General features: G+C 38.2%; 11 protein-coding genes across 11 annotated transcripts; 4 read left to right on the top strand and 7 right to left on the bottom strand. All coding sequences in view use genetic code 12, as the record gives it.

Moving 5' to 3' along the window:
- Positions 1 to 362: 362 nt before the first annotated feature.
- On the top strand, positions 363 to 1130 carry CORT_0D02410 (hypothetical protein; the record flags this gene model as incomplete). The annotated part of the gene is made up of 1 exon (XM_003869176.1): positions 363 to 1130. One exon carries the CDS (start codon positions 363 to 365, stop codon positions 1128 to 1130), a length of 768 nt encoding a protein of 255 aa, XP_003869225.1.
- Positions 1131 to 1216: 86 nt separating this feature from the next.
- On the bottom strand, positions 1217 to 2653 carry CORT_0D02400 (Gcd1 translation initiation factor; the record flags this gene model as incomplete). The annotated part of the gene is made up of 1 exon (XM_003869175.1): positions 1217 to 2653. One exon carries the CDS (start codon positions 2651 to 2653, stop codon positions 1217 to 1219), a length of 1437 nt encoding a protein of 478 aa, XP_003869224.1.
- A 215-nt stretch (positions 2654 to 2868) lies between these two features.
- On the top strand, positions 2869 to 4176 carry CORT_0D02390 (Rpt4 26S proteasome regulatory subunit; the record flags this gene model as incomplete). The annotated part of the gene is made up of 1 exon (XM_003869174.1): positions 2869 to 4176. One exon carries the CDS (start codon positions 2869 to 2871, stop codon positions 4174 to 4176), a length of 1308 nt encoding a protein of 435 aa, XP_003869223.1.
- Positions 4177 to 4218: 42 nt separating this feature from the next.
- CORT_0D02380 (Mrpl40 mitochondrial ribosomal protein) lies at positions 4219 to 5196 on the bottom strand (the record flags this gene model as incomplete). Its single annotated transcript, XM_003869173.1, has 1 exon — positions 4219 to 5196. One exon carries the CDS (start codon positions 5194 to 5196, stop codon positions 4219 to 4221), a length of 978 nt encoding a protein of 325 aa, XP_003869222.1.
- A 209-nt stretch (positions 5197 to 5405) lies between these two features.
- On the bottom strand, positions 5406 to 6051 carry CORT_0D02370 (Cdc31 protein; the record flags this gene model as incomplete). Its single annotated transcript, XM_003869172.1, has 2 exons — positions 5406 to 5443; positions 5502 to 6051. 2 exons carry the CDS (start codon positions 6049 to 6051, stop codon positions 5406 to 5408), a joined length of 588 nt encoding a protein of 195 aa, XP_003869221.1.
- A 175-nt stretch (positions 6052 to 6226) lies between these two features.
- Positions 6227 to 8863, top strand: CORT_0D02360 (Nip100 p150 subunit of dynactin; the record flags this gene model as incomplete). The annotated part of the gene is made up of 1 exon (XM_003869171.1): positions 6227 to 8863. One exon carries the CDS (start codon positions 6227 to 6229, stop codon positions 8861 to 8863), a length of 2637 nt encoding a protein of 878 aa, XP_003869220.1.
- On the bottom strand, positions 8847 to 10178 carry CORT_0D02350 (Spt14 DNA-binding transcription factor; the record flags this gene model as incomplete). Its single annotated transcript, XM_003869170.1, has 1 exon — positions 8847 to 10178. The coding sequence occupies one exon, from the start codon at positions 10176 to 10178 to the stop codon at positions 8847 to 8849; it is 1332 nt and encodes a 443-aa protein (XP_003869219.1).
- A 181-nt stretch (positions 10179 to 10359) lies between these two features.
- On the bottom strand, positions 10360 to 12216 carry CORT_0D02340 (Mex67 nuclear export protein; the record flags this gene model as incomplete). Its single annotated transcript, XM_003869169.1, has 1 exon — positions 10360 to 12216. One exon carries the CDS (start codon positions 12214 to 12216, stop codon positions 10360 to 10362), a length of 1857 nt encoding a protein of 618 aa, XP_003869218.1.
- Positions 12217 to 12443: 227 nt separating this feature from the next.
- CORT_0D02330 (Dap1) lies at positions 12444 to 12917 on the bottom strand (the record flags this gene model as incomplete). The annotated part of the gene is made up of 1 exon (XM_003869168.1): positions 12444 to 12917. The coding sequence occupies one exon, from the start codon at positions 12915 to 12917 to the stop codon at positions 12444 to 12446; it is 474 nt and encodes a 157-aa protein (XP_003869217.1).
- Positions 12918 to 13289: 372 nt separating this feature from the next.
- On the top strand, positions 13290 to 14021 carry CORT_0D02320 (Nat5 protein; the record flags this gene model as incomplete). Its single annotated transcript, XM_003869167.1, has 1 exon — positions 13290 to 14021. One exon carries the CDS (start codon positions 13290 to 13292, stop codon positions 14019 to 14021), a length of 732 nt encoding a protein of 243 aa, XP_003869216.1.
- Positions 14022 to 14079: 58 nt separating this feature from the next.
- CORT_0D02310 (Endoplasmic Reticulum (ER) protein-translocation complex subunit) lies at positions 14080 to 16110 on the bottom strand (the record flags this gene model as incomplete). Its single annotated transcript, XM_003869166.1, has 1 exon — positions 14080 to 16110. One exon carries the CDS (start codon positions 16108 to 16110, stop codon positions 14080 to 14082), a length of 2031 nt encoding a protein of 676 aa, XP_003869215.1.
- Between the last annotated feature and the right edge of the window lie 549 nt (positions 16111 to 16659).

The following is a 16659-nucleotide window of genomic DNA, read 5'->3' as shown; positions in this document are numbered from 1 at the left end:
GTATTACATCCTGATTGTGCTCCTTTGTAAACCTTATTGTAATATATTTAAATCAGTTATAAATTTCCTAAAGACAATATCACGTGCATCTTTTAATGGATTTGTAACAACCACTGCTTGTTCCTCTTTTTCCGATTATTACACTTACTCTTCTACTGCGTGCTACTGGGAATATTCATTGGCCCTTAGTGTAACGATTTGAGGTAGTGACTCTGGTAGCATTCAGCTATCAACAAAGAATTAATGAGGAGAAAAAGATTTTATAAACTGCGCTGCGATATCAAAAAAAACAATAGAGTTTTAGAAATAGCTGAGAATATACCTACAACAGATATAGTCTTTACAACTCATACCTAGCCGTGATGGATTTGTCAAACTTATCAAATACCTTACCGACACTGAAACCATTGCTGCGCAGACCTGACACTAATGTGCAGGCCGGATATGACGACCCATCTTCGCAATCAAGAACGAGTTCACAATCGAGCGTCACAGATTTGAGTACTGATCTTACAACCCATTTTAAAGACGCAGCGAAAGCAGTTGCGTCCCTATATAATTCGTCCATCAACCCACAACCTGGAAGTGCTGTAAATGCTGCACAAAAACACTCCATCAAAACTGACTTTGCTAACGCTGCTAGGGCCGTTGCTGCACTTTACAAATCTGGACAAGCTTCACACTCCACCTCCCATGAGTTAGGGTATCTACAGTGTCTCGATGACTTGCTACAAGTTATAACCCATGATGAAGATGTTGAGAACTGGGCCTTAACTAGGCGAGTGGAAATCACAAACGCAAGGAACAAGTCAGATGCAACAACATTTCAACTCACTAGCAATACTCCCTCATTGGATGATGCTAAGATTCCACAAGATTTTGTATTCCAGTTTGAGCTGGATATGAAACCATCTACCACTTTTAAGCCCAGTATACCTCCAATATCAGTTCAACACAATGCATCTCAAAGAAATACCATGATTAAGAAGAAGAAACTTCAGCATTTGCATAAAAAGTTCTACTCGTCAGAAGAGTCAAGTGAGAGCGAAACTGATGATATGAAACGTGCTAAATTCTTCAAAGATCAAGGCGATAGCCCTTTAAAGAAAAAGAAGAAGAAGAAGTTCTAGAAAACATAACTACAAGCAATTTAAACGAAGCACTGGAACTTTATAGATGAAACGATATTTTATGTCCTTTTGTTCGTGTAGATCTATCAATATGCAAACAATCCGTCGTCGTTACCAGTATATTCGTCCTCAAATTCGCTCTCGTCTTCACTTTCGTCATCATCATCGTCATCAGAGCTCGAGTCGCTAAGCGGACCCGTCTTCAAGACAAACTCCTCCTCACTATCACCATCTTCCACGGCTTCTAAGCTCATACAGAGCAATGTATCACCTTTGGTCTGGGTTCCCGATGGAACTTCGTTTGTAGACTCAACATTACAATTGATCAACTTGGCTTTTGGTGGAACCTTAGCATGATGACCAATAATACAATTTTCTAATTGAACATCATCACCAATGCTTACATTATCAAGAATCAAACTTCCAGTTATTCTGACTTTCTTGCCTATTTTACAACAATGTCCCACAACACTGCGCTTCACATTAGTCTTTTCACCCAACTCGGTATTTTCACCAACCATTGAGTCATTCCCAACGTGAGCAGCGAGTTTGTCTTTCAGTTGTGAACCTTGTTGTGACTGGCCCTTTTTCATTGCTTGTTGTTTCATGAAATGTCTATTGGCTTCCATTAATACCGGTAAATTATTGACTCTGAAAAAGGTTGCTTCAGATGGGACTACAAAAAACCCAACAGTTCCCTTTTTAATGGAATGTTTCCACGATCTTCTCGCCAAATCACGGATAAATTTGTCGTAATTTCGTTTCTCAAAATATATTTCATTAAACTTGCTTGGTGATTCCTCAATGACATTAAATATTTCATAGGAAGCCAAGAATATTCCACTATTAAGAAGCTTTGTACTCACGATGGATTTGGGGTACCTCCAGCACATTTGGGTTCTTATACGCAACATTTTCGACAACTCAATATCAGCCTTTCCATATACGTCTAGTAAGCATGAGTCATCAGCATCACCTGCGTAGACCGTGTATTTTTTGCCAAATATTTTCAGTTTCTTATCTTCTATATCTAGCTGATTCTTGTATGCAACATAAACTCCCACATCGGATTCGTTTCTATTTCTGAACGCCTCAATAACAACCGATGGTGGTAGATCCGAGATGAAATCACAGGGCAAAAACATGAGGTTTTGTGCTTGTGCTCTGAATTGCGGATCTTTATAAAGATGATAGATAATTTCAGCGCTATTTTCAGCCGTGAATGGCATAATCTCGATTGGGGTTGCAAATGTAGCCTCCAGTATATCGGTTGATTTCTCAAGTGACTCGCGTCTCAGCTTCTTATACTTTTCAATCGCTACCTCTACCGATTCACTAGTTTCCTCTTGAGTAACAACAACGATCTTTGACAAAACTGCACGGTGACACCAATCTAGCACATAATTAATCATGGGTTCATTAGCAATGGGTAATAACGCCTTAGGTAACCCAGTACTTCGTGTCTCCGAAAATGGCTCAAGAGACTTTCCTCTCCCACAAAATATCACCGCTGTAAACTCCATCGTAGTCAATTGGTAAAAGAGTCACACCTTGTGAATCAAAGATTGAGAAAAATTTGATGCTATAGGATTTCAAGGACATGGCTACCAAATGCTCGCGATGAAAGTCGTGCGCCTAAATTTTGGACTCGACAGAAAAACAGTTTGCCACTTGATTGAAAAACACTTGAAATATCCATCTTCTACTACAACATAATTACAACTTTACAATTATAAAGATGGCATCCGATGAAAATGACCCTCTTTTGCAAGCCTTAAATGCAAATTCAAATAATGACAACTCAGGAGATAGTAACTCTAATGACCCTTCTGATGCAAATCAAGAAGGTGGTTCCAATCAACAGCCATCAGAACCAATTGATCCTGAAAGAGAAAGAGCGCTTCTGAAATTCAAAGACAAATTGCTTGAACATAGGAAATGGGACGCAAGGTTGAAAGACTTGCGATTGGGAATACGAGACTTGGACAAGGATTATGAGAAAACTGAAAATGATATCAAGGCATTACAATCGGTGGGTCAAATTATTGGAGAAGTGTTGAAGCAATTGGATGACGAAAGGTTTATTGTTAAAGCTTCTAGCGGGCCACGTTATATTGTGGGTTGTCGAAATACTATCAAGAAATCGAATTTGAAAAACGGTGTCAGAGTGTCCTTAGATATGACGACTCTCACCATCATGAGAATTTTACCTAGAGAAGTTGACCCATTGGTTTATAATATGACAACTTTCGAACCTGGTGAAATATCATTCAATGGTATTGGTGGTTTGACAGAACAGGTGAGGGAATTACGTGAAGTCATAGAGTTGCCATTAAAAAATCCAGAGCTTTTTACGAGAGTCGGCATCAAACCACCAAAAGGGGTTTTATTATATGGCCCTCCTGGTACAGGTAAAACATTATTGGCCAAAGCTGTAGCAGCAACTATTGGGGCAAACTTTATTTTCTCCCCTGCTTCTGGAATTGTTGATAAGTATATTGGTGAAAGTGCACGGTTGATTAGAGAGATGTTTGCCTACGCTAAAGAACATGAGCCTTGTATTATCTTTATGGACGAGGTTGACGCTATCGGTGGACGTAGGTTCAGCGAGGGTACTTCAGCAGATCGTGAGATCCAACGTACTTTGATGGAATTGTTAAATCAAATGGATGGTTTTGACACATTAGGACAAACAAAAATCATTATGGCCACAAATAGACCTGATACTCTTGATCCCGCGTTACTTAGAGCTGGAAGATTGGACAGAAAGATTGAAATTCCTTTACCTAACGAAGCTGGTAGATTGGAAATTTTCAAAATTCACACTGCCAAGATAGCAAAGCATGGTGAGTTTGATTTTGAAGCTGCAGTTAAAATGAGCGATGGTTTCAATGGAGCGGATATAAGAAATGTTGTTACTGAAGCGGGGTTTTTTGCAATTAGAGATGACAGGGAGTACATTATACAGAATGACATCATGAAGGCGGTGAGAAAAGTGGCAGATAATAAGAAATTAGAAGGTAAGTTAGATTACGAGAAACTATAGTTGTATCAAGATAAAAAATATTTTATAACTATTTACAGCACTTTAGACTCCACTCTCTTCACCCAATGCACTCTCCTCTTTCTTTGTCTCCTCAATAATCTTCAATGTCTTTTCAAAGTCCGGTATTTTCACTTTAGATAAAACTTCCAAGTGATGGCGCAATTCAGGACTCTCAATTTTATTCATATGCTCTGCCATTCTAGATCCAATAAATTCTTTGACTTCCTCCGATAATGGGTACAACTTCTTCTTTGGTTTCTCAGCTTGTTTAGCCAACCAGATCTTTTGCTCAATCGTTAATGGCATTTCAGGGCCATTGAGTTTTGCAACTTGCAACCCATTGAGCTCCCTCTTCTTGTACCTGCTGTATGGATTACGCAATTGATTAACCAATTCTATAGGTATCGACGATTTTCCAATCGTTGTAAATTCAAAGGTCCTTTCTGTAGCTATGTTTTCTGGTGTAGATAATTCTCCTTCATTAATTTTTGCAGGAGTTGGCCATGGCAACAAATAATCGTGGTGTTTTATATATCTCTCGGGAATCCATTTTTTATACCTATCATCGTAGTAAGGTTTCCCCATTACCACTTCCTCTGCAACCATATACGAAATTTTTCCATCTTCTTTATTCTTACCAACTACCCTCACTTTGCTCCTTGGTATATAATCGGGAAAATCGTACACATACGATGTTTGACCCTCTGGCCAGAACGGTTTAGGTAAAAGCTTTTTCGTTGAAATATTGGACAAGGAAACAGCATCAAATTCAGGACTATAAGCCAAAACTTCCGCTATTTTGCCTTTGTGCTTTCCTTCCGTCACATAAGCCAAGTCCCCTTCAGTGATACCAGCCTCGAATCTGGTCTTTTGTTGTGATCTGGGTAACTTTTCTGGAAAGAACCCTTTGAATGTGGGTAAAGAAGTTGCTTCCTGCTGTTTAAGCCACTGTTGCTTGAAGTGGCTGGGGAGTTTATTGATATCTCGTTTAAAACGAGAACGACTGACGACCCAAGACATTGTGTGATGTGTAGATGTTTTTTATATGGGATATTTCTATCGTTACTTGAAAATTTTTTGTTGCCAAAGAAAAATGAATTTACAAACGCAGATAATTTTTACGTACTCATACAAAAGACTTAGCTGCAAATATTAGCTACCGGTAAATCTATACAACCATCCTACCACCCCAAAATAATAAAAAAACCGCCACATTGTTGACGCTCCACTCATTCAGTACAAATCCTGATAAACTCTTCTTCGTTAACTAGAATATTACGTTAGTATAAGACCCTCCGTGTGTATTAAGTTCAACCGATACGTACTTTCCCCATCTTCGTCTAAATCAAACTCGTCAATCATAGCCTGTAACTCTTCATCACTTAGGTTTTCTCCTAGGTCCTTAGAAATCTTCCTCAAATTCCGCACGCTTATTTTTCCAGTTCCGTCTATATCAAACAATTTGAAAGCTCGGCGTATTTCATCCAAAGGATCCCTTTTCAAAATCATCTCTCCAACAGTTTTGTAGAAGTTATCATATGTTATCAAGTAGTTCTCATCTGTGTCGTATTCTCTAATTATATCTAAAACCTGACGCTTGGACAATTCAAACCCTAATGCTTTAAAGGCAACTTTTGTTTCATGATAGTCCAAACAGCCATCTCCATTCATGTCAAACAATTGGAAGGCCTCTCTTATTTCGAGTTTTTGTTCTTCAAGCAATTCCTGTTTGAGGTTGATGTTCGAGTTGTTATTATTTATTGATGAGTGCATTCCTCGTTTTGGTGGTGTTAAAACACTTCCAGTGTTGTGATTGGGGTTGCTGCTATTGGCATTATTCCCAAGAGACGATATCCTATCTGAACGATTAAACATGTTTGATGAAGCAAACAGTCTCTGTAGGTTTTCAACTACAAGTTAAGTTGTTTTCACAAAGTATTTTTTTACTTGCAAACTTTGAAAAGATAAAAATTGACGCGTCTTTGTGAAGGCCCATACAGATTGAAATCGCTTATAATATAGATGGAACAGAACTTTCTTGTTATGTCAAATGAAATTTCGAATAGGCGACCATGTTAAAGTGAAAGAGGAATCTGGGCAGATAAGATATATAGGAAACACCAAGTTTGCTCCTGGTACATGGTTTGGAGTTGAATTAAGCAGGCCAGTTGGTAAGAATGATGGATCGGTCCAGGGTGTTCCCTATTTCCAATGTCTGAAGAAAAATGGATTATACGGGGTGTTTGTTAAAGAGGATTTACTTGACGTTGTTGAAGAAGATTTAAAGAATGCTAGTGGCGCACTCGCCAGTGGAAGTTTAAAGAATCTCCAGAAGCAGTTGAAATCGGTCCTTTCTGAAAATTCGCTATGTAAAAAGGAATTACAAAAGCTACGAGGTGAGATGGATGCGAAATTGCAAGCATACGATCATTTGGAATCAAAATTGGAAATGCAACTAATTGATAATCAATACTTACAAGAAGCTAACCATCTCCTCGAGGCAAAAGTAGCGGAGCTCACGACCAAATTCCAATCCTTACAGAAGGATTACAAACTCGTATTGGAGGAATTGGAAGTCACTAGAGAATTAGAGAACGAATTGAGGTTTGTTGATGCGGAGGCTGTTTCTCCTAATGAAATAAAGCTATTAATAGAACGGGGACATATTGACGAGAAAATCATAACTGAATTAAATGGAAAGGTTTATGATCAAGGTGTGAAACTATCTGAAATGCTGGAACACTTACAAGCTTCAAACAAAAAGATCCACGACCTAAGTGCTGATTTACTGAGTAAAAATTTGACAATTTCTCATTTAAAGGAGAGATTGGAGACTTTTTCAGACCTTGAACAATTGACAGAAAAACTATCAGTTGAAAACGGTGAGTTATTGGAAAACATACGAGAATTGGAGAAATCCATTGAAGAACTTAATCAATTGCATACGTTGGATGCGAAGATTGAGGCCAGTCTTCAAAAGAATGAGCAAACCTTAAAGCTTGAAATTGAATCATTGCAAGACATATTATCAAAGGATGAAGAGAGAATTAAGGAACTAGAAAGGGAAGTTCGTTCCTCTTCGTCCACCTCTAACCCAATTGAACCGAAAACTTGTACTTCTGATACTTGTGAACACCTCGTTGATTTGAATGCTGTGAGAAGGAAGCTAATCAAAGCAGAGCAGAAATATCATCAGTGTGTATTCGAGCTACAAATTTGTGAAACAAGGAGAATAGCCGATGCTGAACGGGGAAAGTTTCTTGCCTCGAGCCCATTAAGCCCAGACTATATCAATCTTGTATTCGATGTAAAATCCCAATGCGAAACTTTGGATCTTCTTTATAAATTTCCAGCACAAGACAGACAATTTTTATTTTACAAGTATGCGATATCGAGGATTCGTCATTTTCATCAAACCATATTGGCAATTCTTGAGTATAATCACAATCATGAACTTTCAGATGTGCTATTCACCCAAAACAGATCTTACATAGATGGCGTTCAAACAATTATTGATGAGATAGTTGGTGCTTTGAAAGATGATAGTGCCGAGGCGGGACTGCTGGATTTGTGCCATACATGTTTAAAGAAAGGTCTTGAATCGTGCCACAACTATATCGCAAAGCTATTTCACGATATAGGAGAGTCACAGTATTCATTTCAGAATAGTTTATTTATCAAGCATGTTGAATTTTCCCTAAGTAAATTCTTGAGCTATTTGGATGATCTAGCTTCCGTGGGGGATAAAGACTACAACTTGTTTGAGATGGTTGAGTCTGTTAGTAGCATGAAGTTAAAGTATGATAAAGCATTTGATCCAGTTTTATCCAAGCCAGGTTTAGGTTATGCTTTAGTCAAGCTGTCTGCTATCCCTGTAGATGTTTTAAGCTTCATTACGGAAGCGTTTTTTCAACTCATCAACATCAAGACTTTAGATCTGAAGAAGGTGGATGAGCTCATTAGAGTGTTGAGAGATCCCGCGGACTTGGGAGTTGATATCAATGAAACAATACTTGAAACAAACATCAAATCTATCTATGAATATGTCCAAGAAGTTCCAAATGCCAAGGAATTTGAACCCGACCAGGTTAACAAAGACATTAGTGGGGCTACAGAGGTAGTATTACTAAAGGATAAGGAAATTTCGGATTTAAAATTAAACATATCTTTGTTGGAGCAAAATATGAGGATTTTTACCAAACAAACAACGGATCAAATTCAACAACTAGAGAAGCTGCTTTTTGGTATGAAGATTGAGGTCGAGGAAAAGTCAGCTAAGATTGCAATACTTCAGGAAGAAAACAAAGCTTTTCGAAACCAAACTTTGTTTCATAAAGTTAATTATGATGACATTGAGTCACAAAAGGATTACGATGAAAAGATCAGGCGAATGGAAAAGCTAGTTGAGTTAAAAGAGCGAGCAACTACTCCATTGAAGGATCAAGATTTGTCATGGTTAGCTTTTCCCAAGAGGGCAAAGGTTTGGAAAAAGCCTACGCATTTGCAGAGTTTGTCTCATGATATCAGAAATTTGGCTCTATATGCACAATTTATACAAATTAGTTCTGCCAATAAGCAAAAATGGGTTCCTCAAAGGGCAACCCCCAAGTATGTTAATGCGTGTATTGATGAGAAATTTATTCGATACAAATCGAAGAAAAATGTATACTTCAAGAACGTCTCCTGATTGTTCTATGCTTTCCTTGCTGTGGCCATTTGGTTGCTAGATCAATGTGTTCTCTAGGGTACAACCATTCAAGTATCGTGTATATAAATATGTCAATAATCACCATCAACACAAATAACTTTCCTGCTATCAAACCACAACAGTAAAATTTCAGTAGTTTATTGATCAACGATTCATTTAAATCATCTAAGTCCAAACTATCATAAACTGCCTCTGTTCGATGAGCTATATCACTCCAACTATACATTTTCGACACGCTTTCGTGAAAATGTGACGTGTTCATTTCACCTGATTGTATCTTGTTTATAGCATCTAGCGTTGTCTCAACTAGGGAATCTTCCTCTGGCTCAGCAAAACTGGTCATATTAGATGGTAATACCTCGGGAATACCACCAACCTTTGTTGTGACCACGTATAGACCGCATGATGCAGCCTCAACAATAACAGTTCCAAATGCTTCTGTCAATGAAGGGTGTAAATATATTTCGCCCTGGATCATCACATTTCTCACTTCCTCGTGCTTGACTGCTCCAATAAGTTCTACTCTTTCTTGTAGAAAATACTTTTCTCGCATTTGCTCCAAATCCAAGAATTTGGGACCATCGCCAGCAATGATGAATTTGACTTTCGGGTTGGAAAGGCATATCCTTGGTATAATAGCCGTCAATAAATCGGCTCCTTTATTTGGAAAAAGTCTGGTAATTACAACAATTGTAATCACGTTGTTGTTTCCTTTTCTGTCACTCAGTGGATCGGGTTGAAAGTCCTTTGAAATAACTGCATTGGGTATCACTGATACTTTCCAAGGTTCAATGCTACCTCTCAACACTGTGTTTTCTTTACATGTATGACTAACACATATAACATGACCCACATCACTGATTGCAAACTTCAAAACCTTATTACCCCAAATGGAACCAAAATCAGCGAACCCAAATAATGAGTGATCGGTGAACACTGTTTTTAATCCCATAGTTCTGCCGTGGAATATTGCCTCGTGTCCAAAAGTACTCAAGGATCCGTGTCCGTGTATAATATCAATACTTTCTCGAATAAATATATTGCGTAGTATCGGGAAAGCCGAGAAGACCGTGGGGAAAGCCGAAGATCTGTAGAGTACCCAGAATGGTACATAATAAACTTTCAATCCATTGGTTAGATACCTTATTCCGTTTCTGCCACTGTAATTGTGAGTTATTATAATTACTGAATGACCCAAGTCAATTAGCTTTTGAGATAAATGATACACATGGAACTCCACGCCACCTGGTTGTGGGTAGAAAAAATCAGTAACCATTGCTATATTGTAACCCATGATTGATGATTAGCATTCATGTTTAGAAGCAATTGCTAGTGAGAGAGACCTTCTAGTACCTTAATTCAAAGCTACGCAAATTCAAATCAAAAAAATGAAAACGGTGCTACCAGCGATGCCAGCACATTTAGTCTCCCCTCTCATGATGACCCAACTTTTTTATTTATTCATTACAAAATGTCTATATAAATGCGTCTCGTGGCAACGATGAAGCAGAATTTTTGAAATTCACCATGCTTTGGTTGTAATCCCATTGGCTTTGTTCACAAAGCATCACTGCGTATTGTAGATTAAGCTTCGTCTCTACTATTATCTTCACTAACAATTCCTGTTGTGGGACTTGAAGATTCGACTTAATCTCCGGAGGTAACTCCACCATAGATGGTACAGGTGTAGATGGTACAGATGGTGCTGGTGCTGGTGCAGTCAATGAGGTTGCTCCTGGTAATCCATTCGGCGGTTGCTGACCTGGAACACTTGCCGCCATTAATTGTGGTTGCGAGCTTGGTTGAAGAGGTGAAGTTGGGCTGGACCAAGGAGTTTCACTGGTGAATGGTCGGATGAGTAAAAGATCACTTGCAACTACCATACTTCCATTTGGACCCGGCAAGACAATGAACGTTCTGTCAAAGCTCTTTTTACTCAAATTAGGCTTCTTGCTTCGACTCTGAGAGTGAAATCTTCCCCCTCGAGAGCCCAGCGAAGCGCTGTTGTCGGAAATTTCAGGCTGTGCAGTTTCTTCAAATGACCCATGTACGGTGATGACAATTCCATTGAGTGGGGCATATTTGTAACACTCCATGCTAAATGAGCTGGGATTTTCCACTAGATTGTGCTTGGTCTTAGGTAGCTGTTGAAAACTTTTATAGATTTGCTCTGCTCCAGTTGTTAATTTACTCATCCTAGCCTTGCCAGATGAAATTCGAGTAAGATTCCTTGAATTAGGCATGTAATTTCCAAAATCAATGTTCGAACTACTATTCACATCTTCGATTAAATGAGGATGCGTAGTGTCCAACTGCATAGAAAACTGTGATTCGTTTTGATAAAGTACCATTAAGTTAGATCTATTTGTATCCCATAAGTTCAAATAGTTTGCAACGAAATTTGTGGCTATATTCTTGGTGTCTTCATCCTGGAAAAACATCGCTTGGGAGCCAAATGGTGATGTAGAGCTAGCTTCTAATACCTGTTCATTTCTCAATAACTCACCATTCAATATTACCAATCTTGGAAAGCATCTCATTAATTCCAACTTGATATCTTGAATTTCTGCTGGGTTAGTGGTTTGAACGATAGGATTATTGAACAAGATCAACTCCCTCAAAAAGTTGAGTTTGTGTTTCCAAGTTTCAAAGACCTTTGTTCTGGATAAGTTGTTGTTTTGAAGCGACAAATTCTTCAACTTTGGAAACGTTTGCGTCATGGAGGAAATTGCTTGCAAATCATTAAGTTCGTTGTTGGATAAATCGACACTTTCAACGTCAATTTTCAAATCACTAGCTATTTTCATTAATGCAGGAAAGAACTTTGATGTTACTGAAACTGATGCAAAGAAACCCTGGGCATTGAGAGTTGCATCTTGCTTGACACCGCTTAAATTCAACATTTTAATTTCAGGCTGATATCGACCTTTTAAAAAGTTGGTTATTGTTTCAATCGTACTTCCTGCTCCTGGAGCGGAGCCTCCCATCTGGTTGGATATTGTCGAAGGACCTTTTGAAAATCTCAATGACTGTCCAGCAAATTTTACTCCGGACCAATTAAGTAATTCGTTTGCTTGAGACTCATTTCTGACGTAGCCTTTTAAAACCCCAGTGTTGTGATCAACGCTATAATTACTGACAACAATTCTGCATTTTCTAGAAATAAAACTAATGCAATCACTCAGGCTGGCACCATTCCAACCCACTATTTCAATTGGATAAGCATTTGCTGCTACAAAGGCATCGACATTTTGTTGCTGATTCCCGAAGTTTCCTCTGTTCTGGAAATTGTTATTATACCCACCTCCTCTACCTCGTCCTCGATAACTCATAATAGGCTGAGGAGAATTACTTTAGACAGAGTATATTGAAAAATAGTTGTAACCTACGCAAATTGAGAATGATGATTTTTTTTTATTTCATTTTTTCATCTCTAGAAATTTCACACTGCAAATAGTGTCGCAAATACAGTAAATGTGTCAAAAACCATAATAAATATATGTCATTACAAGGGAATTGGTAAAACATACAACCCATGACTCCTATACCAAAAACTTCCTTAGAGACCTTCAACTTCTTCAGGAACCGTGCCATTCTCGTGCAATGAGCCTACAACTTTGTATCTATTTTCAAAATGCTCGTCCCATTGGTCTAAAGACTCTTGTTCTAATTTAGACAAATTTTTCAAATCATCAATAGGTTGATCTAATGGTGTCAAAACAGCAGGATCAAATGAGTTCAAAGCCAATCCCCTTGAGGCATCTCTACCAGCAAAATTCTCGTAAGGACCCCCTGGGCCATAGAAAGCAGCACCTTGGCTGACATCAAAGACTCTGTTTTTCACAGCAATAAAGATTTTTGGGTGATCCTTCCCGTTGTATTTGACTAGCGATTTGGGTGTGAATTTTCCTTCGACGATGGAAGCCTCTTGAGCTTGGCTGGCTAATGGGTTGTTGTCATTTACGATAAAATCTCTGTAGATACTTCTAGCAAAGTATATAATAACTAAGACGACAATTATAGTGGTAATCATGTTCGAATGTTAAGCAGTAAGGACTGAATTGATGAATGGTAGTAGACTTTTATTTCAAATAAAAGCTGAATGCCAATTCTTTATATATCACGAAAGAATTGTGGTGTTAATTAACTCCGCAGTTCAAAAAAATTGGATTTGGTTGATTTTGCATATGAATCTTTCTCGCGCTACCGCATATGACGGACATCACCCAACCAGTCCATCCTAAGCTGTCTCCTTCTGAAAGTCAATTACACCCTGGTGCTTGTCTACAATTCCTGTAATAGGCGCCTAATGAAACTCGGAATTCTCCACATGTTTAGAAATGATCAGGCACTACTCTCAAGTCTCCTCAAAAGCAGTTTATAATAAATTTGCAATTGACGGAGAATGGAAAACTACCATACAAAGACTATCTCGAGAGAGCTCTACTTATACGTACTGCTACTGGGTGTACTTCGCCCTCGTATCTATTCTTGCAGAGAACCATTTCGGAACAAGTTGGTCGTCAGAAATATCGAATTTGAGGAAAAAATTGAGTGCGAATGTAGTCTTGATCAAGACTACTTAATTCCACTCTGTTTTCTAACTAATTTCGCGATGGGTAGAAGTATAACGGCATTGGATGACCTAACAGTCAACAATATTGGAGTCTTCAAAAAAATTAACGAAGTTTCACTTTCCACAGCCTATCCTGAATCGTGGTACACGGCATCGTTAAAGTCTACGGATATCATTGTTCAACTCGCTTTTTATTCAGAATTACCAGTGGGAGCAATAAGAGCACGATCCTTTAATAACAATCAAATCAAGTCATCGTTTGCAGAAGCACTCAATTCTACCACATTGCAAAAGACCCCCAACTGTATCTACATTGAAAGTTTTGCCGTTTTGGAAAAATATAGAAATTTGGGAATAGGCTCCGAATTGCTTGCTTGGGTAATTAACGAAACCAAAAATAGATTCATTCATGAAATTGTTGTTCATGTGCAAGCTAGCAATGAAAAAGTTATAAACTGGTATATTAAAAAGGGTTTCGAGAAACGTGATTTAGTGAAGGACTATTATAAAGAGCAAGGGTTGGAAACACCAGACGCATACATATTAACGCTCCTGGTTTAACAGTTGTTACGTTTTTTTGTATTTATAGTTATATATATTCAACTCTCTATAAAAACATTCACTCCGCCTCGTCTTCCGTATCAGTGTTGATATCAGTAAATACGTCTTCATCCTCTTCTTCTTCATCGACTTCCTCCACCTTCTCTGACTTCTTTGATGTTGCCTCTCCTCTCAATGCTGCAAGAGCACCAGCTAAACTATCTTCCTCTGGATCCGAAATATCACTATCTGAATCTTGTTCCTCTTCATCTGAATCAGTGTCTTCACTCTTCCTCCTTTTTTCCATCATCTTTTTAACTCCAGCTAAGCTCTTCTCTTGAGATGGCGGGACGACCTCCAAGTCAACTGGAACATCAACATCGGATCCATAGTATACGTTATTCTTCATAATCAATCTGTAATAATACTTCCCCACGTTACCCACTGCAGTAGGTAATGGGATTTTAAAAGTACTAATAACCACCTTCTTACCATCTATCCATTCCTCTTGAGTTAAATTTAAATTTGAAAGGTCAATGTTTTCCAAAACATAGGCCTTGCTGTTTTCAATCAACTTGTTCTCCCTTTGAGCTATCACATAACAAGTCCAGCTACAATGAACTGGCTGGGGAAAGTAGGGGGTGAAAGCGAAAGGTAACTTTGGTGCAAGGTCATTTACACTGAATGGATTTTTCATGTACTCCAATGTCTCCTCGTCTACCAATCTCTCATCTTCAATCTCCGGACATGACTTCAATTTGGGTGATTTAACAAGGAATTTGACCGAAATGTGACCACTAGAATTTGGAGTTACTGTTTCCTCACCTGGGACTTTTACCTCGGCTTCAATAATCCTAAGGGATGGGATCAGGGCTGCGACAGACATTGTTCTTTTAAATTCGTCGTCATCTTTGACACCCAACACCTTTTGAGCCTCCGAGGGTTCCAACGCAAAAAGCTTTCCAAGTTTTTTAATTGGCTGTTTCTTGATGACTTCCTTATCAACAAAGGGTAATTGCAAAAGTTCTTGGTATTTTCCATTTGGACTAACAGCTTGAAACACAGCCTTTTTCAAATCTTCCGCAGCAATTACCGCCTCTTGCAATCTGAAAACTAATGCAATGTCAATAAGACCATCAATTAAAAGTGGCAAAATTGCTATTAATTCAGTTTTCTTCTTTTCTCTCTTTGTGTCATTGGAGATTACACGATTAAAGTGATCATACGCCAATTCCTTCCTTTCTTGAACGGTCAAATCAGGTAACAATGCGTCAACATCTTCACTGTCCAAAATGTGATCAAGGATTACGTCAGGGGTAAACACTTTAGCGGGGTCTTTATCTGCAAATTTGCGTACAATACCAGCAGCTGTTTTAACATGCAAACCCTGCTTGGTATAGTTCTTAACATTGTTCCACCATTTTCCAACAATCCATGGTAATAAAACACCAATGAGAGCAAAATAGAAAATCACCACCAACGATGAATACTTTCCTTCAACAAGGAATTTAGGAAGAGCAATCCCATGCGTTGTTGGTTGCTCGCCATCTGGGTGACCATATTTGATAAAATTTTCCCTTGTAGTTTCGTCGGTTAATGCTTTATAAGCACTGGTTAACCGAATATACTCCTGTTCCATCTTCAATCTCGCCTCCTCTGTAAGATCTCTTGGCAATTTATCAGGATGGTATTTCAAAGATAGCTTTCTGTAATGACTTTTAATCTCCTTCTCGCTTGCCGTGAATGAAACATCCAATATCGTATAAGGATCGAATAACCCTGACATGTCTGTTTCCTTGGTCAAATACTTACCTATGAAGAAAACAGCACTCCAGCCAATAATCAAAACCAAAAGTGTCTTATTGAAAATCTTCAGTGACCTCTGCTTCTTTTTATAATCATTTAGACTCTTCAAGTTGGGGACTTTAATTGTGTCTGCATTTTCCTTGATTGCCCCAACGACAGTAGCATTCACCTTATCTGGATCAGACGAGGTTAGTCTAGTTGCATACTTGATAGTGAAAGGTATCAAGACAAAAGTTAACAATGCCAACACAAAAAATGGCCAAGTTTCACCTTCCTCATCATAATTGTACTCTGACGAGGCCATCTTCTAATGAGTGTGTAGACAAGTTTGGTAGGATAAAATTGACTTCTATTCTTCAGCCAATTTTTTTTTTTCGCCAATAAAACAAATTTTCGGTTGACGTGTGTGGGTGAATTAGTTCAGTTGAAACTTGGATTAGGAAAATAAACAGTATGTTTTGCTCAATTGGATATATCAATTAAAGGTTTGTTGATAGTTATAGATGTTGATTCCTTGTTTATAATCTTCAATTGATAAAAGTGTTGTTTGGTGCTCTATTTGCTTTGCTGTCTTGAATTTTCATTTTTTTTTGGTCCTTTTCTGCTATTGTGTTTGTTGTTCGGTTGTTCTGTTACAAATGTCAAGTTCTGCCAAAACCCCAAATGCTAAGCCCTGGCAAATTTTACATTAGACAATTGAATCTATTTGGAATGAGTATCAGTAGTATATGGCCTAATACCGTCATACACATAGCAGTGTTATTTTGGTAGTTTTTGTTAACTAATATTCATTTAGGTGAAGGAGGGTCCTTATACTTTTTGAACAATTTGATAGTAGTACCTTTAAGTTTGG

Source organism: Candida orthopsilosis (assembly GCF_000315875.1).
Source record: "Candida orthopsilosis Co 90-125, chromosome 4 draft sequence".
Taxonomy (NCBI): Eukaryota; Fungi; Ascomycota; class Pichiomycetes; order Serinales; family Debaryomycetaceae; genus Lodderomyces; species Lodderomyces orthopsilosis.
The sequence above is the reverse complement of the archived record's forward strand: the minus strand, read 5'-3'. Positions and strand labels throughout refer to the sequence as shown.